This window comes from Ptychodera flava, chromosome 6 (genome assembly GCF_041260155.1).
Source record: "Ptychodera flava strain L36383 chromosome 6, AS_Pfla_20210202, whole genome shotgun sequence".
Taxonomy (NCBI): domain Eukaryota; kingdom Metazoa; phylum Hemichordata; class Enteropneusta; family Ptychoderidae; genus Ptychodera; species Ptychodera flava.
This window is the reverse complement of record NC_091933.1, coordinates 43946774-43974659: the sequence shown is the minus strand read 5'-3', so window position 1 is coordinate 43974659 and position 27886 is coordinate 43946774. Positions and strand designations below refer to the sequence as shown.

At 38.1% G+C, this 27886-nt stretch overlaps 1 protein-coding gene and 1 pseudogene across 1 annotated transcript; both read right to left on the bottom strand.

The window, feature by feature from the left end:
- Positions 1–140: 140 nt before the first annotated feature.
- LOC139135907 (sodium- and chloride-dependent glycine transporter 2-like) lies at positions 141–18792 on the bottom strand. Its single transcript, XM_070703684.1, has 14 exons — positions 18487–18792; positions 17558–17689; positions 16802–17066; positions 16740–16769; positions 15608–15740; positions 14487–14621; positions 13906–14009; positions 11630–11754; positions 11317–11424; positions 10657–10784; positions 8941–9040; positions 5955–6055; positions 4012–4185; positions 141–519 (listed from the first exon to the last, which is right to left on the bottom strand). The coding sequence occupies exons 1-14, from the start codon at positions 18665–18667 to the stop codon at positions 364–366; spliced, it is 1872 nt and encodes a 623-aa protein (XP_070559785.1). The 5' UTR covers positions 18668–18792; the 3' UTR covers positions 141–363.
- Positions 18793–22389: 3597 nt separating this feature from the next.
- The window catches only part of LOC139135911 (sodium- and chloride-dependent glycine transporter 1-like), a 31397-nt pseudogene continuing 25900 nt past the window's right edge, over positions 22390–27886 (bottom strand).

Here is a 27886-nt window from a genome sequence, read left to right as displayed (position 1 = left end):
GTTCACCATCAGTTTCGGTTATATATTTATTTGTCACTTAGGATATCCCAAGACAAGAACCCAATCCTAGTATAAACGGGGATGTGGGTTTGGGTGAAACTTATACAGTTAGTAAAAAAAAGCAGTCTGCCATGGTGAGCAACAATGTCAAAGGACGATGTATTCATATTCTTGGTATTCTCGAAACGGTATTGATACAATTACAGACAACATGCGCCCACTTCACCTGAAATAAAATCTTAAAATATTGAAATGATGTAACAATAGAAGACAGTCATTTATGCCCGTTCTTTTTCAGTATTTATTATGAACTCCCTGAGCCGCTGCATCCGATTTTATCAAAGTGTTAACCTGTTCCACAACTTAAATAGAATAATGTGGTGAATCGTATTCAGGTAGTCTCAATTTCATCTCCATGTACAGTGCGTTCGGCAGTTTCCGTTGATCGTAGCGGCCTGTTCGGAATTTTTCAACAGCAGGACCCCAGTCGTCGGTTGGCGTTACAAGGGATTTCCAACGCTGCAAATGAGAAAAAAAGACTCGATGTGTAATTAATTACGTGGCATTTATACTAGCGAAAAATGAAAGGTGTCTTTCACTACAAAATCCACGATTCAGTGACGTAACTGCAGGGCTTCGGGAACAGCTGAGCGATGGTAATATCAACAACGAGACGTGGGACTAGGGTACTCATAAATCACGCACAAATAAAACGACTGCACATTGTGGTTTCTATGTGCTTCGTAACGAGTACAAAGGTAGGGAATTGAAGGATGAATAGTGTGATAAAATGGTTAAGTTAGGGGCTTTCCCTTCAGCTGCCAATTGTACAACAGACTTTCAACGTTAAACAGTATCTTTGAAAGGAAAATAAGTTTCAATGATAATATCTTATCGGTATGCAATGGTATATTCGATGGTCTTTTACGAATTAAACAAGGCAGATCACGAGGAAATAACAATTCGGCGTGCATAATTTGCTTCCAATGGCGTGATTGCAGGCAAAACAAGAGTTTAGCCAATCAAGTTATTCAAAAATCATGATTGTTTTGAAACAGTTAAGTACAGCAATATTCAAAATTGTGATCGACCGGTAAGTTTTATGGAGTCTCCGTGACATTGCAACAAGAATGTGCTCCACATATATTTTGTCGAGTCTTAATCTAAGGTCATAGTCATACATGGGGTTCAGCTTTCGTCAAACTAAGTTTGTGTCAGATTTACTCTGATGATTGTACATGTAGAATTTACGATGTAAACGGCATTATCTTATTTAGAACAGGCTGCTTTAATACCCTTGGATGACAAACAGTCGTTGATTTATATTCCTGCAAGCAAGTGTCGTAGAGTGAGCAGTTCTGTTCAGTGAATGCGCCGTAGTATACCATTGTAATATTTTCTTTCAATACAGGATTTATTTCCTCAATATTAAATAATGTATGTTAGCAATATGTTTGTTGCAGAATAGGTCATATCCCAATTAATCGGACAATATACTCAAAGCAGAAAAAAGTTATCGCCAGCTCTGTCACCAAATATTTCTTTCACGGAGAAGCTACAGATTACACAGAGAAGCTACGTCATAGTAATATCATTTATATAGGCTGTTTGAGCCAGGGTCCGATTTTAGGGCTGCTTAACGTAGGGTCCAATTACAGGCTGTTTCAGCCAAGCAACAATGTCACAAAGATCTATGTTAGCTTGCCGAGTTCAAAATCACCGATAAATCATGTAAAATTGGGAAATTCTATTCAAAAATTCTATTCTCAAAATTGTTGAGACTTCTGTAAATAAGCTTTAGGGCGTGTTCTCGATATTCAACAAATGGGTAAGTTGTTTATCGGATGCACAGGCTACCCAGACAGTATTAATAAGCTCATTATTGAGTTTTTCTCACTGTTTCTCTATCAGTTCCTCTCCTTTTCTTCATCACAGTCCCTCTATGGATATAGGGACTGTGTCTTCATGCTCTGACTGATCGGAGTAAATAAAATAAACGGTTATATAATCTAACCTAGCCTCTTAACCCTTTATTCATTTTACACCCCATTACAAGGACGTTTATCTCTCATATACACATCTTGTAATTAATTAGTCAACACAACTAATTATGCTAATCCGTGGACTTATCAGGGATTTTACGGGTTGGTCAACATCGCGAAAGATAGGAAAGGTTACTAAAACGCTCCTTTTTCATTTACATCTCTATCTTTGCAATGTTGACCAACTCTTGATAAGTCCACGGATTAGCATAATTAGTTGTGTTGACTAATTAATTACAAGATGTGTATATGAGAGATAAACGTCCTTGTAATGGGTGTAAAATGAATAAAGGGTTTATAAGAGGCTAGGTTAGATTATATAACCGTTTATTTTATTTACTCCGATCATTCAGAGCATGAAGACACAGTCCCTATATCCATAGAGGGACTGTGATGAAGAAAAGGAGAGGAACTGATAGAGAAAACAGTGAGAAAAACTCAATGACAGCTTATTTTATTCTGTCTGGGTAGCCTGTGATCGGATAGTGGCATATCGACGTCATGGCATCGTTAAGCAAGACGTTCGCACGGCAGCAGCGAATCGCGTGACCTATTCGCGTCACGGTTCTGGTTTGTCATTTAGGGGCTTAGCACCTACTCAAAGTGTGTTGGCATATAGCCATAGTTCTGTAACCATGCCGAAATATAAATTTACCTCGAGTATAGCGGGTCAAGGTTTTTATGCCGTCGGGCAATTGACCTCGCTTTAGTGTTGTTTATGAATAGTTTTATATTAAGTCGTATCAGGGAATGCTTGAAATTACTAAATGTAGTTTTCCACAATAACAGCACCATGGTCTTCATAAATTTGAAGTCGTTAACAGCAATTTAGTGTACTGTAACTAATTGTCGATTCTACGACACAACTTCATGCAGAAAATGACATACTCGGACTATGAAGCCTGCAATGATCCTACTTAGTCACCCTTCATGTCACTAATTATGAAAACAGGTCACGTTTTTATTTGTGTGCAGACAATGGGTGTCTTTGTCCAACGAGTACCTAAACTGTATTCCGAAAGAAAAGGGGTTGTTCTTTTTCAAAATTGTTTCTCTTAACTAAGCAATGTACAAAAGTAACTCCAAGCACATACAATATTGACCAGCAATGAACAAGTCAGGGAAAAGATTAATCGTCTTCACGACGAGTTCCTTAAAACAGTTCTGACTAATTTGGTTTGTGTGTGTAGCGAATACACTAAAATAGCTGCCTAACGTCATTTCTATTCAAAACACTGCAGGGGTGTAAAGGCCGTTTACAGGTAACATACCGGTGATAAATTATATCAAGGTAACAAATAAAAGATTTACAAGTGGTTGAACATAGGAATGCATGCTACTTGTACGGTGAAAGGGTACAGGTGGGATCCAATGAAAAAAATGCCGTCTTTTAATGGGGTTACGATGATAACGCCTATCGTATTGTTTCAAACGCGTCGTTTGTATATTTTGTCGAGTTCTGACGGGCGGAACTTTTGATTTGTCACCAGAGTGACATTGAATCATCGAAAGTCGGCAACGCCTGCCTGCTGTCCCTCTCCAGGTCACCCGCTTATTCGTGGTTTAATCCTGTGCATGTAGGCTGTACGTTTGTTTGTGCAAAGCTGCTATGTACGCTTACAGAATGTTAAGTACCTATACTTGAATTATGACATCGATGACTTTGCTGTGAAGTGTCGTGACAAGGCTTTATACTCGCAAGTCTTTAAAAAAAACTATATTACTAACATATTCATTCGTATTTCTCAATAAAAATTCGACAACCTAACTAGCAAAACAATTAAACGGGCGACAAAACCAGTAACAACACTTTAGTGCGATGAGGTGACTTCACCAGAAGGTCAGCTCTTATCATCGAAATTTTGAAGAAGAAAAACACCCCACTTCTGCTTTGAGTCAATGCACGTAATAAAAGCCTCCAACCCAGTCTTTCCTGACAATTTTCAAAACTGGAGTTCCGTCTCCTCACCTGGCCGAATGTACTGCCTTCTGAAGAGGTAAAATACTCGACCACCATCCACACCGGAATGATGACGACAGACGCAGATGCAATCATCCAACCAATCACAAGGGACCACTCTGGGTAGAGGTAGCTGCCGTAGACGATTGGGGAGTTGCCGACAAACATCATAATTAAAATGAACTGAAATAAAGCATAGCACTTCTGAGTTATGTAGATGAAACGTACTCAAATCAAAACTGTGTCCCGACTAAATACAAGTTTTTTATACCGGCGGAATATATTAGTGAGGATGGATAAAATCTTAATTATGAAATCCCTGATGTAATGTATGTGGATGAGAAAATGTAATCATGTTTGTTTACGAGAAGGACATAATTTAGATTACTTATATCAAGTCTTTTGCACAAGACTGAACATGGCTCAGCGTTCACAATAGCCAAACAGTGTTCGTGTATCTCGCGACATTGCATCCCATAGCGATTTGGATTACATACTGCTGATTCGACCTGCAAACGTTCAGCAATACGTAACCTTGTTTTCTTGCCTACATATCTCCAACGTTTTCCCGTTAGATGTGTAAATTGAAGTCTAATGTTATGAATTGGTGTATCAAATTTTTGCATCAACATTTATGTAATTCAAGAGACTATTTGTAATATGTATACCAAGTTATACAGTATAAATTATCATCCACTTGAGTCTGTGACTGGTACAACAAAATTATTTTCATAACGATGCATAGCGGAGAGATTTAAGAGTCAAAGATATGACTGGCTTATGACCTGACTCTTGACAAACAAACAAACGTCAGCGGATCAGAGACCATAAACGTATGGAATAGGGTTTGCAGAGCTCATTGTTTCGGGTAAAAAGAGATAAAAATAGCAACTTAGACTGACCAAAAACGACACAACAGCAGTTTATCAATTTTGGCCAGACTTTGATCGCCAGGGCACGACAATTTAAGTGTAGACAAACATTCCATTGCGGCCAGATAATTATTGCAATGCGGTCCTTGGGTGTACCAATTTCAAGTTATCTACATATACATGCTGTATCGTATTGTTTTGTTCTCCACAATTTCTGTATATCCTGAATTTGAAAACTGATATGGTTCAAACTTACATAGAATAAATTGCTACAAGTGGAGACGTATTGTCTGGAAAGCCTTATCAACTAGGCACTGATATTTACGATGCACTTACTCCAGTAGTTCTCATATTTCCTCAGTGTCTGAGCAATTTTCAATGTTAAATAATGGTAAAAACATAAAGCAGTTAAATACCACATGAAACCATCAGCAAATTTGTATGCTATCATTATTGCTATATTTTGATACCCTCTGAGACAAAGTTTTTGCATTCCCCGTTATAATATAATTATACCAAATTTTTGTGCAGTTCATAATATCAAATCGATTAAGAAATTTCGCCTGATCTAAATTATAAAATATGTCAGCTTTTATAGACATACAAATGCATTAATCAACTCTTACAGTAAATAGCTGTGCGTTGACTTCCCCTTTTCATTCAATCGGTGTCACGGTGTGTTGACCCAGGATTAATCTTTGTTTGTTTCTACTAAGACACGATCTCTTTTAACACCAAAAACGCTGCCTCATCATGCCTTAAGTAGTGTATTTCATTGTTCTACGCAAAGGCGTGACTTATTTGAATAAAACCAACATGAATGAATCAGAAATTATCCCACTGTTCCAACTCTAGAAATACAGTATTTTGGACAACGCCCAACCACATACAACATTGCACAGACTGATGTAAAACTCCTTCGACATCGAAGGGACTGGACTTTTAGACTTAGAGGAAACTGTCCGCCAGTCAGACAACGATGCCAGTGCAAATAATATATGTTGCCACCTAAATTCCCCCGCAAGAACCTAAAACCAAAATAGCTTCTCGTTTTTATAACTTCCGGTTTTTCACACTTACTATTATGGTGAGTGGAGTTATAGCAGCCCAACAGATCTTCCACCAAACCGTCGGGTACTTTCCAAGCATCATTGCGATGTCATCATAGAAGTTGTTCACACCTGAAATGAAAGGATAAGCCCAATGAGTAGTGCGCCACCTACGACGGACTTATTTTTCGTTTACTTTTATTACATGAATCCCGAGATCATCGAATATCCAGCTGTTATAAATAGTTCCATGGAGTTTATAACAACAAGAAAGAAACTATGGATTCAAAATAAAGTACAGTGTACCATATCACCGATGTAAAACAAATTTTCATGTATATTATCAAATGTATTCTCATCTGCACTGTGCGTGAGACCACTGAGCACACAAGGAGGTCAATACTTTGTGACCCCTGTTTCTGTCGATATTGAGCAGAGTTTGCCGACAGAAACAATTAACCTGAGTCTGTGACTGTGATGGAATCGTCAAGATTTATTGAGAGGAACTTATAGACTTTACAGTCTTAGTATCATATACAATTAAAAAAGTGTTTTATTATTATGGCTGAGTAGTGAATTCGATTTTTTTCTGCCACTAGTATTTGCACTGTTCTCCCCAAAAGAAGTGACATTTCAGCTCCCAAACTCAACACATTTTGATGGAAATCCCTGCAGCTCTGGTGGGGTTTTTCGGGGATTCAAAACTCGCAGTACTTTGTGAAAGTCAAATCACAAAGGATGAAAAGGAAATAATGACAAAAAGACAAAGACACTTCCATGTCACGTGCGTTGACCCGAGTATATTCAACAGGAACTTCCTGTGTGTTCAAAGGCGCTGATAGACTTCAAAACAGCATAGATCGACATCTTTTCAATGAAGTAAAGTCTTCCAAAGTTCCTTATATGACAAGTAACAGTACGACGTATACAAAGTGTTGTTCAAAAAAAGAAATGCAATGCATCTTTGGAGTCTGTTAATACTTCAAATCGCTTTTCATTCAAAAATCTTGTACAAAGTTTATCCATAACGAATGTAGGCCTACTAGATGTCGGACACATGTGTGAACATATCTCACAGAGCCATGGAATCCGGCTCATATTTTAAATCAGAAAGCAAAAGGTTCCCCTTTCACGGGAAATTGAAGTGATACGTATAATTCAGGTTTCAAATCATTTGTTCTTTTGTTGAAACGTTATCTTTGTAGAGTATCAAATTACGTTATTTCCTTTACAGTACGATATGACATACATATTAAATTGATAACATAGCGGGTTTACTCTGGAAAAAAAAACGTGTCCGACAGACGTTGACCAGATGCAGATGCATTTGGAGCGAGGAACAATCTTGTACTAAGAGAACTTCCGTGCATCAATTTGTTTATTATCTGCCATAGAGTTTCAATAGACAAAGAAACCGCCTCTCCACCTCGCACGATATGAAACCCAAATATCGAGGTCGACTGCCAGCGATCTATTATTTGCCCGGAGTTTCTAACCAAAATATCGAAACTAACGAAGAATGTGGTTCCTTGGTATCAGAGTATCGACACGAACGGCGAATGTTTTTCTGTTGTGATTTTTACGTTGGAGGAAGACTGCGGCCATCAAAATCACGGTTACAACTTATCTTGACGAGTGCACCGTGCTTCTCGGTCACGCATGCACACCATAAATTAAGTAAATTTAAAAAAATCATTTGCAGGCGACGTGTTCCTATATTTAAGGGGAAATATTGTTAAAGATAGCTCATGAAATAAAGGTAAATAATCGTTATAGTTAACTAACATTGGACTTTTACGCTTATTGAACGATTTCTGTTTCGTCTCTACAGGTGTAAGTTAGTGCGGTGTGATGAGACTCGTATCGATTTTGCTACTTTGCTATTCTCGGTTCACCTCGAGTTTTTATTCACACCTTTGCGTCAGCTACATCATGACACAGATAAATATAGACTACGCCTTCCCGTTGAGTATAACTGGTGATTGTGAAAAGTTTCGACTTTACAAAACATGAGACAGACAATCTACAATGACGTCACATGAAGGAACGATGGCAACGTTATCTATCTTTCTGACTACACCCCTTTTTAGAGCCATAATGGCGACGAAACTTAGACCCGCTGATTAGTGGAAATTTACACGCGAGTAGACAATAGTGGAACTATCAAGGTACCTTGTATACACTTTGACAGATTCTTCCGGCAACTTTTAAGAAAGTTTCGTTGCAAAGATGAATGCTGACAAGACAATCATGATAGTGCTATTTACGGTCCGTATACGATCCAAATTTATCACATTTTAATCTCACAATATATATGTCCTAATGCTCTGACGACAGTCCGGTTGTATTTTTAGCACTGAGAGGATTTAAAGTTTGAATGTACAATCATGGTACCTTGTTGGTGATTTTTCTGGGCAAATAAATTACCGAATCGAATTCGATGAAATTTTACCAGCCCACAAGATACAATTTTGCTGAAGTACCTCCCAGCAAAATCAATGGCAATGATTTTGACGGTGGAGTCATTCATGAAATTCTTTTAAATGGCCGAAGTTTAAGGAACAAGGTAAACGAGCTGAGCTCATGCACAAAAAGATAACAAGATAATTGGAAGGGTGACGTGTGTATTGCAGAAGGAGGACAACAAATACGTGTACGTTTCGTGAGAAATCGAATACATCAAAACACTCCAGGCAATAAATGAAGTCTTTTTTTAAACAATCAAATTTGGAATATTTTGTTTCCTATTTGTTCATGGGCGCGGTTAGATATCTGAATAGCGGCCATTCAACATGTATTCACAAATATTTATGTACAGCACATTGCACTGCAACTTACTTCCGTCTTTTCACATAACTCTCTGCTGACAAAATCACTGAGTAACCGCCATAAAAAAACTACTGCGTATATAAATCCAACGGCGACTGTCAACTATCTTACTTCCTCATACTGCCCTGTATCATCCGAAGACAATATTATACCAAAAGTTCATAGCTGACAAGGGCACTTTTACTCACCGTAGATTACAACGAAAACTAGGCATTCCACGAGAGCAATAACCATCAGTCCAAAGTAACTGATCAACCAATCCAAAATAAAGAGAATGTAATTGCCACCCTGTAAATGAAAACAAGTCGTATTATGTTTCGTATGCTCACTCATCGATCATTGTGACATGCTTCATGGGATGGCCATGGGGAGACGGGAGTCCCCGTGTCTTTATGTATTCTTTTCTTCTTCAGAAGAGCGCTCTTTTCAGGTTTTTTGTTTGTTTGGGGGGGGTTTGTTTGTTTGTTTGTTTTTGCTGCGAAGACCAGTTAGTTGGTCATTGACCTATCAGTTGCAAAATGACCGCTACGCCATCCAAAAGCTGGTCAATTGATCAACGACCGGGTCGGTGTTCAAAAATTGCCGGTCATTCTTCAATCGCTGGACAACTTCGCAATGACTAGCAATTTTACAAGGCTAGTCAATTGTCAACATCTGGTCGGTTGTCCTATGACCGATGAGCTGTCTAATGACTATTTATTTTAGATTGTGTGCTCAATAGTCCAGTAACAACCACTGGCGAGCTGTATAATGGCCGGTCGGTTACTAAATGACTGGTGTGTCGTCAATTGACAGGGAGATGTTCAATGACTGATGTGTCATATATGACAGGGCAACAATCAAATGAGCTATGGCTGTCGATGAAATGGTCTGTTATCAAGTTAGTTGTCAGTATTTAGTAACTGACCAGTGATTACCGATGCCTACGTGTATATTGCAGCATGTGAGAGTGTCAGTGGACGCAGCATGGATGCAGTGTAATGTGTGAATTGATGCAGTGAACATGTGCGATTGTGTGTAGTATGCAGTGTAGTGTGTGAGTTGATGCAGTGTTTGAGTGGATGCAGTGTTTGTGTAAGTGGATGCAGTGTACATGTGTGAGTGTGTGTGGTGTATGAGTAGATGCAGTGTAGTTTGTGAGCTGGTGCAGTGTTTGAGTGGATGCAGTGTACATGTGTGAGTGTGGTGTGTGAGTAGATGCAGTGTGGTGTGTGAGTTGATGCAGTGTGTGAGTAGATGCAGTGTGTGAGTGGATGCAGTGTAGTGTGTGAGTGGATGCAGTGTGTGAGTGGATGCAGTGTGGTGTGATTGGATGCAGTGAACATGTGCGATTGTGTGTAGTATGTGAGTAGATGCAAAGTGGTGTGTGAGTTGATGCAGTGTTTGAGAGGGTGCAATGTATTATGTAGGTGTACGCACTGTAGTGTGTGATTGGATGCAATTTACATATATGAGTGTGTGTAGTGTGTGAGTTGTGATGTAGTGTGTGCGTGCAGAGTGTGAGGCGTGCAGTGTGTGAGTGGATGCAGTGTTTGAGTGGATGCGTGTATCAAAGAGAGAAATCTGTCGTAATTTTGTCAGTACTTTATATTCAGCGATTCTTCGACGCGATAAGTGAAATACTTTTCTGAAATCTTTGAATCTTTGAATAACTCGCTCCGTCAAAGAGAATATTTACCCGTTGAGTGGTCATACACATGTAATTACATGACTAAGTTGTGTGGCATCTAATGTATCGAATTAATCATTCACGACAGGCGATTAATCAGTGAAATTTAAAATTTCTGTCGGTTTTTTATAACACAACAGTAAAACCTGAAAGTATCATTGCGAGCTTTCAGAGAAGCTGTGTATCCATGGTAACGATTTGCCATTGGGTGGGTAATAATGATAAAGAAACTTACTGGAGTTGTCATTGGTAATCCCAAAATGTAACACATTACACAAAGTCCAAGGACAAAGAGAGTCCTCCTCTTTCTCAAGACCGGGAAACAGTCAACGATGGCACTGCAGACGCCCTCACCATAACAAACTGGGAAAGACAACGTGAAACCTGTTGATGCATATTATGCACGACCGTAGAGGGCAGACTGTCGTAAGCTCACAACGGGTGGAGGGTATTACAAGCTGGAAATAACCAAGTTGTCACTCCTTCGATAAAAGTTGTTCCGATCAAAGACGTTCAGACTCAGTTAAACAAATGAATAAACTGCTCTTTATTGACGAATATTAACAAAACAGCTTTTCGCTGTTATTTTATTAAAATAACAAATAAACACAAACACATACACACAAACAAACAGACACAAGTAAACAACAAGCACGAGTCCCCTGTGAGTTAAGTAGTAGAGAGTAATTGCTCGCGGTTCTCAGGTTTAGTTTCCTGTCACGGAGATTGCATATTTATTTATTTATTTATTTATTTATTTATTTATTTATTTATTTATTATCAGTGCTAGTTTTGCGAGATTTATTTGATGGACGAGTCAACCCTTACCTTCACCGATGACTTAAGCCCTGGTTTTATCAATTCATCTCAGAATAAGTAAGAAACATTACCTGACTGTCAAGTCCCATGGTGAGCATCATAAGAAAGAACAAAGCCGACCACAAAGGTCCTATCGGAATACGAGTCAATGCTTCGGGATACACTACAAACACAAGACCAGGTCCTATGGGAATAGACAGAAATTCAGTGTTAGGTTAAGTGACGTGGCTCGGTTTGATTGCTTGGTTTTACTGACTTGCAAAGCTACAAACTGGAGAGTAGCAAAGGTTCTCATTACTACGTTTTATGCAAATGAGATGACGCCACTTGGCGGAAGATTGCACCTACACACGTTAAGATCATTGAGTGACCTAAACTGCATGGACTACCTGCTTTGACGACGTTTTCGATTGGTAAACCAGTGTCTTGAGCTAGGAATCCTAAGACAGAGAAGACAGCTATGCCACAGTAAATGCTGGTTGCAGAGTTCACAATGGGAACCAGTATAGAATCCCTGTTAAACGATAAACAAAAGTGAAATGCCGATAATGTTAGAAGTTTAAACTTCAGTGGTGATAGGGGTGGTGGTCATTATCCTGCCTTGAAGACACTGACTGTGTACAGGCAAGTCAACATTACGACGGAGGTGAGCGGATGAAGTTTTATCTTTGAGATGATGGCACAGACTGTGGGACATTACAGAGGTGAATGGAAGGCAATGTATGTCCTGTGATAGTTTTGATAGAAGTCGACGAGATAAGGATTAATTGCCGTGGCTGTGGTAATAGCTTTGTAATGCGTTTAAGGTTCCAAGACAAGTATTGAAGCCTTCCAATTAATGAACTCTCTGTAGAAAATTAAGCTCAAAACCCCATCAAAGTATATATTTTCTGAAAGCTTAGATATTGGCAAATACTGTGTTTTATATTATTTGGCAATTGTTGACCGTCATTTTGAATTACCTCTTAAAAATCGGTATTTTCCTTTCTCTGCACTAACGCTGCAGTATGATAAAAAGGTGTCGTGTCAATCTTTCAAAGAGTGTCTGGGATTTTTTAATCTGTCCTACTTTTTATGTTACATACTTTGAAAGGTATTGGACCATTGCCTAAAATGCTAGTGTCAGCCACAAATTTCATCATTCAGTTGTATTTTTCGGCGCGCCCCTTTAATAATCAGTCATATTTTTCAGCACGCCCAACTTTAACATATCAAGCATACATACATCAGAGATATCTGTATGTTCAATATTTTTCAGCGTGCTCTTCAAGCTCATTACTTCAATATATCAGACATTTTTCAGCATGCCCTTCAGGTGCGTGACTTTAATATACAAGGCATATACATGTATATCAGAGATATCATGATGTTTCATATTTTTCGGCGCGCGGGCGCCATACTTTAATAAATCAGAGATATCTTGATGTTTGCTAAGTGAAAGTGTACCATTATGAAATCTGCATTCCATATGAAAAGGATGACAAATTCCTGATACTTTTCTGTTCTCTCTATGAGAATTCAGTATGAGAAAGCAACATGCACAAATATTTCACAATATATATTTGATACAGTGACTTATTTTAGAGATAGAAAAATGACAAGATATCTTATCTTCTCATTGATATAATTATCTTCCTTTGTGTCACAGGTTTTCTGTAGAAAGATGCTTTTTTAGAACAAAATAACAGTTAAAAAAGGCAGTTTTGTCATTATTAGCTGTGCTTTTATGGTTTCAATGTTACAAGAAAAGGTCATCTCAGACACTGTACACATCAGATTTGGCTAAAAAAGCTCTCTATGGCTCCTCAGGAGATTTAATTGGATGGTTGGCAAGTCGTAACACCCATCAAAGTTTTTGATTCACTGCTTTTTCCTCTTTGATATTAATGATTGACATCCATTTCTGTACAACAATTCAGGACATCTGGTTAAGCATAGAAAGTGTGAAATACATTGAAAGCTCATTCAAAATGTACTGTATTCAAACTTAAAGATTGACACGTTGAAATTCCTATCTTACAACTGACATGTCAACAATTTCATTAAAACATAGAATGATTATTTAAAATATAAATATATGTAAAATGTAAAATATAATATATAATATATATATATATATATATATATATATATATATATATATATATATATATATATATATATATATATATATATATATATATAATTTATGTCCACCTTTTGTTTTACCTATGTCGCGCGCCGGGGGGTCACCCTGTTTTCAAAATTTGGAATAGGGGGTCAGTCTCTTTTTGACGTCGGCAAAAAATAATCCACCGCCCCCAGGCCCCCAAGTAACTGACCAGTCCCTATGCTTTCAGAAAATATTTACTTTGATGAAGTTACGAGCGTAATTTTTTGCAGAAAGTTCATAAATTGGAAGGCTTCAATACTTGTCCTGGTGGTTGTCTGGGGCTGGTGATTATAAAACGATGATTGCATCATTGGCATTAGTAAACTGTTAAATACAATAGTTCTCTTGGAAAAACATATTATAAGTCGCTTCTGTCGTCTTTGTATCTCATGATTTGTAGAAAAAACGAAGGAACAACAAAATAACAAATTTCAAAAAGTTGACAAGCGAAGCTACAGGTTCTATATTTACAGCGTTCAGACAGTCTCAACGTACTGTCTACGAAAACTCTACCTGAGACAATTATGATGAAACTTGTTGTAACTAGCCATCGTGAGTAGTCCTCCCCAAGATGGTCCCAGTGAGAAAAATATTTGGCTGGCGGCATCGCTCCATACCTGGAAAAATTAGAGTTACGTGGATTATGACAATTACTTAGCAAAAAAAACTGTTCTTTTTAAATCTACGTAATTTTTCCCAGACTTTTATGGCCAAACCGCAATTTGAAGTGCATGCTACACTAACATGACGCGGGTGACGGTAATGGCCCGCCTGCTTCCTGAATTAATGATCAAACTTGTCCACTTTTCATGGAAAGACCAAGAAATACTCGTAAAGTTATATCTCGCGAAAAATTTCAGTGTTAAATGAAAGAATATATATAAAAAAGATACATTTCTGCTTCCAGTAACGAAGCGCATTGTCATCCCATACAGAAAAAGGCCAGTAAAAATCGTACTGAAGCACTTCGTATATGACCCATTTGTTTGCGTGACTCCTGCAAAATGTAATATCGCCTGGCTCTGTTGAGATGACCATCAATATTTTTCGGAATCGTCTGCGTGTATTTATGAGAGTAAAAGTATTATGCTAACCTTTGTAGATTTCAGGAGTTCCCACCTCGGAATGAAATAGAATTTCAAACCGTCCAGGGAGCCAGGTAAGGTGACACCCCGGATGATCAGAATAGTAATGACCAAATATGGAAATGTTGCAGTAAAATATACCACCTGTTGATACAGAATGTAATGATACGTACATTAGACAGAAAGACAAACAGACAGACAGACAGACAGACAGACAGACAGACAGACAGACAGGCAGACAGGCAGACAGAACTAAATTTACCTAGGTCTTCACTCTATGGTTACCATTTATACTCTGATTTTCGGTGAAGTTGAAATTCGATAAATGATATTTGTTTTGGTGGTTATATTTTAAAACAACTCAGAGCGTTTCTTTATCAGTCTTGAAAAAACGCTTATTTTGCCCCTCATGAATAGGGACCAGGACTTTTATATATTATTGCAAATTATTGTCAGGGAATCGAGTTACTCTAACATGAGTGGTATACGTACCTTATAATTTGTGTATGGGACATGTATAAATACGTTGATATACGTGACGTATATCTATGCAGAACAAGAGTATATTTAACGCAGATCTTTGCAGGCCAAATGACACACTGTATTTGTACATTTTATTTGTAAACATACGTGTATACAGAACGTATTTGACAAATGGACAGAATCAGTATATGTGTGTACATTGTCGTATATCAAGCATTTTGCTTACATGGTAGTCGAATTCGGAGTTACTGACCAGTTTGAAGTCGCCATCGCCCTCTGCCCTCTGAGACAACTAATTTTTGTTCTTTTACGGGTTATGACAGGAATACATGCTGTGATCTCTATACAACGATGGAATACATAATTCAAAAGCTAACTATTCTCAAATAATAAGTATCATCAAAGAGAGTTTCGATACAATAGTGAAATACAATACATCTATAGTAAAAAGACATGACAGGCACTATTTGAATAATAATAATAACATTCGAATGTTGACATTCCATGAATGCCTCAGGACAAACAACTCATACACATGCTTAGTACGTTATTGTTATTATATTCAGTTGACTTTCAGCTCAAGTTTCAACTGTAATTTGAAGTCTATATGCATTTCATGCGATTGATAAATAAATTATATCTCTCACCTTTCCCGATGACTTGACACCTTTACAAAGACATAGGAATATGATTATCCAAGCTAGCAACAAAAGCAGGGCCAAGTCCCATTGGATCGGTCCCAGGTTTTCCAAGCCGTCAGAGATGCGCAGAACACGATTACTGAATTTGACAGAAAATTTTAAAAACGTGAAATGTACAGCTCTTTGCAGGTAAGACTATTAAGGTGTTTATTTGATCAAAGCAAAAAGGCTGGAAAGTCTGTACCTTCGTATGATATGTTATATCGTCCAACGTAGTCGTCTCAAATATTTTCAGATAACGCGATTGGAACTAATAATTGGGATAATTGGATTTTCATATTTTGCAAATTTCTCAAAAGTGTTAGGTGCCATATAGCTGAATATTGCCATTTTGCAAATAACTCATAAAAACAAGTGTGTCATATAAAAGAAAAGCAGATGAGATAACATTTGTAGATTAATCGACATTACTTCACACCACATTATCCCAAATCTATAGTTCCAGTCGTGTTAGATTTTAAAGACGTGCATACGAGAGTAGAAATTACGATTCCATTCCGTGTTTTGAGTGCAAATTGGTCAGATAATAGGAAGACAATTTTTATAATCATGTAATAAGTAGTAACCTTTTGGAACGACAATTAAATATCATTTTTAAATTGCATTGTTACTGATAAGAATGACGTAAACACCTATGGTTAATAAGTATACCCTGATATACTAACAAATAAGCACTAATTATCGAACAGGGGTTGTATTCTCTTTTTTAAGCGACAAGGAGTTTTGGTTATTCCCTGGCGTTTTAACAAAAACACCTCGTTACATGATATGAGAGTGGCATTGGCCATTTGAAAGGACAGTAGCAGTAATGTTTGATTGTTTTTTCACTCTATTTGTTTGTATGTGGACTGAAAGTTATTGCTCTACTATACTCACAAAGCCTGTTGAAACACATTCAGATTATCAAAACAGCGTCTCAACGTGTAAAATGCGCTGTTATTGTTTACATTGAATTTTATTCCGAGCTGATATATTGCAACATGCTAAGAACAGAAAACTGCAGCTGACACTGCAATTGTGAAGAAAAATTCACTAAAAGTTACGGCTACAGTCCCTTTAATCACTAAAAGCTCCATACTTCCAGTATTCTTCAGCTGGAGTGACGGGTTTCAAGTTTTGTCGTGTCCGGTGATGTTAGCCATCGACGAGTTTGATATCGCACCATACAAGGAGTATGAAAGATTTCCTACAGGCGCAGTAGTTGTGCAGTCTGTGCAGTTTGAACTGTTTACAGCCTTGTGAAGAGACGAACATGCCTCGGTGTTCCACCAATTGTCACATGTCGCCCATGGCAACGACGGAATGGCAGTGAATGATGCAATGAAGAAATAGATGATGTACAGGAGATTAACGTTGTAATAGATAATAGTCAATCCAGTTATGATTGTCATGCTAATGCCAGCTCCTGTATAAACATAAGGAAGGTGATATCACTCGATCAATGTTTGTAAATATTTTACTCGTTCCAATCCATCCACCAATGATGTCATCCACTAAACTAACGTATTTCTCAACCCATCCACCTCGACCCTTAAAAACCTCCCATCCATCTAGCCACAGGCCCATCAGCCCGGCAAATCATCCACCCATCCATCACCTGTACACCCACTGGCAGTTGTATCAGCCTAACAAACCATCCATCCAGCGACAGGCCCATCAGCCCGGCAAATCATCCACCCATCCATCACCTGTACACCCACTGGCAGTTGTATCTGCCTAACAACCCATCCATCCAGCCACAGGCCCATCAGCCCGGCAAATCATCCACCCATTCATCACCCGTACACCCATTCGCAGTTGTGTCAGCCTAACAAACCATCCATCCATCAATGGGCTCAGCTGACGACAGGACTGCGTGCGCAATCTCCAATTGTTATGAAAATTTGCCATCCTCACCTTTGAACAGCCTGCATACTTTCCATGCAGTGATGGGACCTTCACTGCAAAACTGACCAAAGGCAACCTCCAGGAAGAAGAGAGGCATCCCACACAACGCCATGAATAAGAGGTATGGAATTAGGAACGCTCCTAAAGGAGGAAATGAGTACTAATTTAGGAGTTGGAACTTATAAATCAAAAAAATATTTGAAATATATGGAGAATTCTCTTGAAAAGATGTAATAATTGTAACATGCTATGTTGACACCAGCAACACCATCTTGTATTTTTCCCGGCCCTGTGAAGCATTCTTAGTCCGGCTGTGATAATTTATGTAAACGTACATTTAAAGGGACAAAGTCGGCCATTTTTTCATGAATTTTGTTTGTATACGAGACACTATTTATATTGTTTGACATGTTGAAAGATACCGAGTGAATGGGTGACCATATGTGTATTCGACCTTGGTTTTAGACAAGATACATGAAACCATCGTGAAAATGAATAAATGGTCATGACCATTAATTCATTTTCGCGATGGTTTCATTTAATTTGTCTAAAACCTAGGTTGAATACACTCATGGTCACCCATTCATTCAGTATCTTTCAACAATATAAATAGTGTCTCGTATCAAACAAAATTCATGAAAAAATGGCCGACTTTGCCCCTTTAATGATTGAAGAATTTGTATGAAATAGTTGATAACATTAATCCAGGTCTGGACCTCACATCATCCACTGTAAATAAGATCCAAGACACAGCAAACATAACCATATTTAACGAGTCGAATACAAGGCCATGCATCGCGCTGTGATATGTCTCTGACAATCATAAAAAAGCCAATGATAGGCAAATTTCGTTTCTAAAGAATCAATGTTGTATATTCGTTCAATTAGAATTTCTGCAGCATATCGGTGTCTTATGGAACCCATCCAGGCAGACTTACCACCCCCGTTCCGATAGCATAGGAAAGGAAACCTCCAAATGTTGCTCATTCCAACGGCATAGCCGATTAACGAGAGTATGAAATCCAGCTTTCCCGTCCAGTTGCCACGTTCCTTGTTTTCATCCCCATTATCGATATCAGAGGGACTAGGAAGCTCTTCAGCTTTGTAAGTATGTGCCATAGCGCACAGATAACATGTACTGTGGCAGAAATTCTGTCACTGGTGACAAAAATACGTATTAAAACTGGTTCTCAAAAGCCGTGCGACACACCGAGTCACTGGGAGGGAGTGGTCAAATCTTTACTTTCTATGACTTCTTTTATAATCGTTTTTACTTTTGTGTTGTTTACTATTGTTCCGTCAATAATTTTGACAAACGACTGCACTTGGGTAGTTCTGATAGGCATGTACAGCATTCAATTCATGATTGTATTAAATTTCCAGTATGCCAGGGAGTCTGCATTGTAAAAAACGATCCTTGTCATGAAAATTTGCGTGTTATGTCAACAACACCATACTTTTGTTCATTGTTCACATTAAGTTTATTCATTAACAAATCACATATAATTTGAATTGAGATGACAATACGACAAAAGTTGACAATGGTCGCACAAAGTACATGTACATTGAATGATAAAGGTTACAAGGCGGCATTGATGGACGTTCGTCGTTACAAAGCATCTCTATTCTGGGCGATTCAATTGTTAAATCATTCGTTGTTACTTTTCATAGTTATCATATCTTCAAACGACTCTACTGTCTGTCTTAGCCTAAGCAGCTGAAGACCCTGCAGAGCAATTTTGGTATAACCATGACAGTTCCATCCTTCAAATACACCCCTTTTCTTTTCTTATAATAGTATCGGTGTATTCTTGTATTCTTAAAGCCAACCATTGACCAATGGTTCCGAATTTTAGAAATTTTCAAATTCTGTGCACAGTTATGTGGGTGTGGTGTGCACGCGGGCGGCGCGACACACACACACACACACACACACACACACACACACACACACACAACAGAGTCTGTGCGTCAAGACTTTGCAAGTTCGTCAATTCTTCACGATATATCCAAAGCCATTCAGAAGGTACTGTTCGCGAGACCTGGGATCGCCTTTGTTCTAGTCTGTAAGAGGATTATAATAATAATTTTATAATAATTTTACTAAGCTCTACGACCCCTTTCGAGGTATGAGAGTACATTTACATCAAAATCTCCTACAGGAAATAAATAGTGAAAAAAAGTTCTGATAAAAGACTTTAAAATGTATTTAAAAATAGCACAAGTAGAAGAACAATTACATGCACATACGGAAAAATACATAAATAAAGCAGAAAAAAAACTACTTAAACTTGTTCATAATGAGGGTGGCGAATTTCGCTAATTTTGAGAGATCATGCAAATTCTTACTTTTGAAGAGATTCTCGAACATGATAGTGTTAGGACGTGTATAGTAATAACTTTTAACATAATTTTTTCTTTCATTCCTTAAAGCAGGACATTCTAATATATAATGCATTTCATCACCAATTTTGCCTGAATTACACAAAGTACAAATATTACTAATATTATTTTGGTAACGGTTGGAAATAGGAAGTTTGTGGCTACCACAACGAAATTTAGTGAAATGAATTCTGTCCGTTGCGTTGAGCTTAGATAGGTAGTATTCAAAGATACACTCATTCTTGAAGATACGATAGTTTGTACATAAAGTATTTTTTTGGACCTCGCTGTGCCAATTTTGAATGCTGATATCTTTCATTGTCTATCTATACGACATACTTTGTGATAGGAATTAGAGTATAACCATTTGATTTCTAAGGTAGCAGAGGAAAGGGGTATGTCAGCAATTTTTTGTCCAAAATTCTTCCTTTCCCAACCCCGAAATCAAACGGTTCTCCCCTTCCGCAAAACATCAACATTGTACAACAGTGTTTCCATCAACGAAGAACCATAAACATGTTAGATTCTCCGAAGTTTATTTTGTCACTGCTTATCAATGCACGGAAATACAACTCACGACTTACAAAAAAAAGCAGACACGAAGCTACAACGGGACGACAGCTAAATCTTACTTCATGTAACATTATAAGGAATTTGTTATAGAAAGTAAACATGGTTTCTTATTCTCTCCCTAAATATACTGTTATTAAAATTATAGGCCTTGCACATAGTGCTTTCATTGATATATCAAACATAACGAATTATGTATAATATGCACTGCAATATTGTTGATAAATGAATTCTTGTCTGAACTCAATTCAATCGTCAACAGTGGCGTCGGATATTATACATAAACAGATGTTGAAAAGTTGAAAACAATGGATTTTGACATGGCTTTGGGAGCAGAGCAAGAGACTGAATTTTATGCAAGTGATTTTGCATAAATTTAAATACGGAATATACACCAAAAGATATAGCTAACGGAGCTTTGGTAACTTCTAGTTTATTTGTGTCAGCAAAATGCCCAGGATTGATAACAGGTCAGAAATGAAAGGAAAAGATTGTTCTTATGAATTCCTTGCAATTGTCATGATACACAACTGAGCGATACAGATCATTACTAATTGTTGTGATAAACAATTGAGCATTTAATTGACATTGTTTTTCACGCCTTTGTCGTAAAAACAAAGCCGAATTTCAATTTGGAATTTTTATTCGCAGCAGTTTCATGAGAGAATACGCTCATTCCTTGAAAAAATGTCATGTATGAGCGTCAGTACAATGCCTCGAGATATTTTTATAACCTCTTTTGATCGAGGTTTGATTTTTTCTTCAATTGTGAAAGTTTGTTGTGCTAACTTTTAATTTGTTTGACTCCACTAACTGACAACAACCTGTAAGACTAACATCCCACATTCCTTGCCTGGGGACAAATTTTGATATACGTATCAACTCGTTTCGCAGACGGCTCAGGATCAGTAAGCTGGAGTCAAGCACGTCTTTTCATCAAAAGTTAGCGGTGCTATAATTATAAAGTTTGGGATGTAAAATACAAAAACATTTGAAATTCACCTTATTAAGAAAAAACTGCAACACCAGAGAACAAAATTATTGTTTCTCAAATTTTCTCGACAGTTTTTTTCTCTTTTGTCACAGTGAATTTATCTCTGATTTTTAGGACATGGAATACCCATTCATACTATCGTAACGTTAAAAAAATAAATAGTGTTTTGATAATGTTTTTGACAATTCTTTTATGGTACCCTGAAACAAAGGCTCCGGTCAATAATCAAAAACTAAGAGAAACTTAACTGCGGAAATGGGTGATTTGCGTCATATTCAGGGGAAAACGCCTAATTCTTCGCGACTTCAGAGATACGTAATTGGCTCGTTCATCTCGAAATCTAACATTTCAGATAATATTCAAATCTAAAATTTTAGTTAACAGCAAAAGCGAAAAGAGACACTTCCGTCACGAAAATGTGACCTAATTACATTTCTTATGAATTACACTTCTAACACGCATATCCTTGCCGCTTCCATTCCTGGAGGAAAGCATGACTGGCTGATATTGGAACGACAGACACTGCAGGATCAGGACAGGCAAATATCATAATACTAGGGGGCCTTGCCATTCTGGTGATCAATACTCTCTAGATGTAGCTAGTCGGTTGAAACATAAGCCTTAGGCCAAGTAGAAAATGTGCGTTTCCTGGAACATGTGTCCGAACCTTTGGGTAGGTCGGAGTAATTTTTTTGATCTTTTCCTTTTAGTTGGCTTAGACCCTTCAATGTCCCAGTTCTTTTGAATTTGTGTTGTTTTCATGGTATCAAGAGCGGTCATATTTACTCAAATTTCGTACAGTAAAATTTGAAATGCAACGATGGATATAAGAATATTTTGTCGTTAGGAGTTTGGGGAATGCTAAAAGCTAAACGGTCAAAAAAAACCTCTGATTTACATAAGTCTGTTTACATCTACTAGTATCTGAACTACACTTCTGAACCTAAGAAGTCGGCATAAAGTACAAATCAAGATCTTTCAGCTTTGTCTTTTTTTCGCAAAAAAACAAGGATATAAAGCACAGGATAGACGACACATCATCTCTCATTTTGTTTCAGATCCTGGGAAACGTCTCTTCAGTTCCATGTAATGCACCTCTGGTTTGATGGTATTGGCGTATCGACCCGTTCGATATTTTTCCACAGCAGGGCCCCAGTCGCTTGTCGGCCGTGTCAATGATATGCACCTCTGTAACGATGTAACAGTGCAAATATTATCTCTTTTAAAACAATGGAACAAAAGTGAGTCGATGAAACATAATATGTTATATAAGGTATCCGCTTCAATCTTTTACATATTTGTATTATTACGATGACAAATACCACTAACTCTGCATTAACCATTCAGCCAACAGTGCTTTTCAACATCCATATGTCCCTGGTTGAACACTTGCACTATCGTCGATAAGTTACTCTTACAGCGTGTATTTCTCAACTTGTATTTTGCAATTGAATTTTTTTATGAATTACTAAACATTTAATGAGAATTTTGAACTCATTCGGGCATTAAGCAAACCTGTGGAGCGGACGTCGAAGAATAATACAATGCTGTGACTATGAAGTAGCTATGCCCAGGTTACGTGAACATCATATATGCTTGGGTTATGAAGTGAATATACTTAGGCTATGAAATGACAATGAAATGGTTATGCCAATGCTATGCCTAGGCTATCTTTTGGTTATGTTCAGGCTATGGTTAGGCTATGAAGTGGTTATACTCAGGCTATAAAGTGACCATGCATAGACCAATGATAGCAATGAGCAATGTTTAATCACGGGTATTGCAGACAATATTCGTCTATAAGAGTTGTGATCAAGAAATGTCATGTACTAAACTTTTTATGATCCAAGCTTTACCTGTGTCGTTTCTGTGTCTATTACTTTACTCTCGCTATCTCTGTATAGTCGCGGTCACCATGGTATTATAGTATTTCGAAGAAAACACCCTTCTCAATTCCCTTTATTGTTTTATCGATCAACAACCCAGAGGTGGAGGGGGGGGGGCTTATCAACCTGACCAAATAACTCATGAGCATCACATAAGATAAAATAAGGATTTCTCTTTCTTTGAAATACTATACAGAGATGGCGAGGGTAAAGTAATCGGTGCAGACACGACCCAGGTAAGGCTTCAACTTGTACATCAAAGTTGAATACGTGACATTTATTGATCATAACTCCTAAACGAATATTGCAAGCAAAGACTTAATGCATTACTATTACAACACATTCAGATGCAATAGTTACATTACCTGCCAGAAGGTGTCTCCTTTCGACGAGATAAAGTACTCTACCACCATCCAAGCAGGTATGATGACGACAGAGGCAAAAGCAACCATCCAGCCAATCACTAACGCCCACGTAGGATAGGAGTAACTGCCGTAGAGGATAGGGGCGTTCTCTACAAACATCATGATGAGTATGAACTAAAAGCGGGAAAATCAACATATTTCGTTTTGAGTCTGCCACACGGTACTGATATATATTTACCCATTTATCCCTATGATATCTCTATAGGTAATGAACAACAGAATTTCGTTGAACTTCAGCGCTGAATGTTATGGTCCCACATTCTATAAACCATCGAGAAAAATTCTTGGCCACGGCAGTTTTCTTCTGTGTGCCAGGCAAAAATGTAACCACGAAAAAGAGCGATCTTGACGAATGCCTCGTGTGAAACTTTGTTTTTTGTGTTTTTTTCTTACCACGATAATCAAGGGAGTAACAGCTGCCCAGCAGATTTTCCACCATACACTCGGAAACTTCCCAATCATCATAGCAATGTCTTCATAGAAGTTATTCAATCCTTTGAAGGAAAACAGAAAGATTGTAATGGAATATAATGCTTTTATGACACACAATCTTTGTAAACGGGCGATCAGATAGCCATCTGGACCAAAGCTGAGAAAGTAAAATGAGCAAGTTTTATTCTGAACACAGATACCGAAAATGTCCACGTCGACTTTCGACATTGATAATATGAAGAGGATGGATTATTAAACTAAGAATTACGACCCGCAAAAAAATTAATACAGTAAACTTATATCGAGCAAACTTCTCTGACTTAATTTTACAGACTTTCAAAAACGATATTTATTGATTACGATGCTTGTGTGTAACAGTGATAGCTGGGGATATTCTAAAAGTAAAAAGGTTCTGTTTCCTCGGACGCGTCGATCTAGACTACCCGCGTCAGCTTTTTTCTTTCTTTTTTTTGCACGTTCAGTCGGAAACGAGCAATAAATAACAATAAATATAAAAGCTATGCGCTCTGAAATTGTAACACGTAATATCGGTAGACTGAACAGTTCTGAACAGTGAAGCTTTCATCGTCACCTTTCAGCATGTCAGAATTAACAATGTATGTACACATGTGTAACAAAAAAACGAACATAAAATAATCTACGTGCCTCATCATGTTAAGACCTACGATTAGTAACGAACTGTTGATTTGTTTTTGTCAGAGTCACTTCCACTGATAGTCCGAGCAACTCTCATATTCTTACGCAAAAAATATACAAATGTTCGCATGTACAGGGTGACTTGCATATTAAGCTCATCGATGACAGATGGTGACCTTGACAGTGGCATTATGCAGAACAGAAAAACATATATGACATCATTATATAGACATGTCTTGAAAAGACTTACCGTAGATAGCGACGAAAACGAAGCATTCCACGAGAGCAATAACCATCAGTCCAAGGTAACCGATCAGCCAATCCAGAATAAAAAGGATGTAATTGCCACCCTGTAAAGTAAATCACGTGTTTTTATGAAGTTAGATAAGTGAGATAAAAATAAACACTTGGATTTCCTTGCCGTACTGCCCATGTGAGCTTTAAGTTCTAAGAAAGTTAAACACTGTAAACAGCTGAAGGCTAAAGCTCCCTGAGCCGGGTTGCATCAAGGTTAAAATCAGGGTATACGAACGCCACGGTAAAAGTGGCGTACGTTAGGCCGTGATAGAGTTCAATAACCTTACAGTCCGCCGTAGAAACAATGAATGACATGTCCGTAATATCCTGACCCCCCCTCTTCAAAATCATGTCAAAATTTGGGAGAAATAAAAAGAACAGCTTCGTTCACCCTTTCGAAATTGAGACAAGCCATGAAAGTCATCATTGCATCTCCAGTATAAAATTTGTCGCAAACAAATTGGAACAAAAGAAAATGGGTGAGACCAAAGCATACCAACCAGACCTATACAAAATAATTTTCAAATATTCATAAACCTAGAGGTCAAGCTGTTTCACGTTGGCTAAAGCATTGGAATGGCCCTATAAGAAATCCAACGTTTTTCATGGACGAAAACTGGTCCCGCATTCTTCAGGTGTTCCGAAGTTTCATTTATTTCAGATGTAGATTTAAACCGACTTACCCCCGTTGTCATAGGTAACCCGAGAAAATAACACGTGACACAAATTCCTAGAACAAAGAGGGTCTTCCTCTTTCGTAAACCCTCGGGTAACTGTCAACTATGGCACTGCAGACGCCCTCAACCATGACAAACTGGAACAAAGATCGTCAAATACAATCAGTTAACGATTTAACTCTTCTTGCGCGCGAGAAATTCCATTACATTTTCATTTACACTTTGCATATCATCCATCATTTCGAGAGAAAATTTGATGGGGTCTTACGCCAAACTCTCTCACAGTCCCTCGCTGGCTTCACCTTAGACCATAATACGCCCTCAGCAGTTGAGCTAAGCAAAGCTCAGCTCAGCGAGCGCGCAGAATGCTCAGCGAACGAATGGGGCTATGAGAGAGTCTAGTCTCACGCATGCCTTTCCGTAAGAGTTAAGATTTAACTATTTCCAATATGACATAACCAAACACGAGTACGAATTGAAAATGAAGATCACCTGACTATCGAGTCCAATGGTGAACATCATTATGAAAAACAGTATTGACCATAAGGGGGCGAGCGGAATACGAGCCAATGCTTCGGGATACACTACAAACACCAGACCAGGTCCTATAAATAGGAAGAAATACGAAATTATTCGATTCGGTCACGTGATGTGCACATGGCTGATCGGATACATTTCAATGCATGAATCAATGCATTTCAATGCGAATAACATATATTTCCTTCCCCTCTCAATGTTAGATTGCACCTATGGGAAATGAGGTCACGGTGAGTATAGAGTGCATGGGCTACCTGCTTTGACGACGTCTTCGATCGGTAAACCAGTGTCTTGAGCAAGGAATCCTAAGACAGAGAAGACAGCTATGCCACAGTAAATGCTGGTTGCGGAGTTCACAATGGGAACCAGTATAGAATCCCTGAAAAGTGTGAGAATACAGTTAGAGGAGACGAAGATGCGATCAGTCCGCAGTCTTTTCCGCAGTACCGTCGTGTTATGTTGCCGGCACAAGATGGTTTTCAGCTCCATTTGCAGTCAGCGAACTTGCAGCTGCTGGTGTCGTCGACCATAAGTCTGCTTTGTCGTCGACCATAAGTCTGCTTGTGCTGATAAACAAGATTTAAATGCACTTTTACAAATTTGTTTCTGATGATGTATTAAGATAGGAAAGCATTATGTGGATCTTATAAAGGAAATATTGGAGTGATACCGTCATCAAGCTTACCTGAGACAATTATTATGGAATTTATTGTAGCTAGCCATAGTGAGCAATCCTCCCCAAGATGGACCAAGGGAGAAAAATATCTGGATAGCTGCGTCACTCCAAACCTGTCAATACAATTATTGTAAATAGAGTTTCATTTGCTTAAAGCCCCAGAGTATGCCAAAACATGTCCCGTGTGGTACTAAGAACACGACTTATGTAAATGTCTTATGCGATAATATTTCTAAAAATGGCAGGAAAGTTGCATCTGTAGGACTTGATATCACGTTAAACCAGATTCCATGTAGTAAAATATTACACCTACTTGGCTTAGATAATGGACTGAACTGCATTCCATGCGCATCGACACATAATTATGATCACATGTTTTGTACAGAAGATGGTGATCAAGAAAGTTACCTTTGTTGACAAGAGAAGTTCCCATTTTGGAATAAAATAAAATTTCAACCCTTCTGCGGCACCCGGTAAGGTGACTCCACGGATGATTAAAATAGTAATCACCAAATAAGGCAGTGTTGCAGTGACGTAAACTACCTGTTGAAACGAAGTTAATAACATAATGTCAATAAAATAATTACAAAATGACGTAATATCATGTACAACCACCTGTAAACAGTGTGGACATTGTTGCACTTGGCATAGCTAATTTAGAAATTTATCAAGTGATACATACGTAATTGTGTCATACCAGTACATTGATGGCGCAAATGAAGCGATCTGATTGGTGGAGACGTGAAAAGAATGGTGGTATATTCACGATATACCAAGGTTGGCACACCCGCGAGCTCTCTTCAAA

Coding starts and splice junctions, on each gene's coding strand:
- LOC139135907 (XM_070703684.1), bottom strand. CDS start 18,667: ATGGCACATACTTACAAAGCTGAAGAGCTTCCTAGTCCCTCTGATATC. Junction 15,741..16,739: donor CCAGCTGAAGAATACTGGAA/GTATGGAGCTTT, acceptor TGTCAAATTCAG/TAATCGTGTTCTGCGCATCT. Junction 14,010..14,486: donor AACTCCTGAAATCTACAAAG/GTTAGCATAATA, acceptor TAATTTTTCCAG/GTATGGAGCGATGCCGCCAG.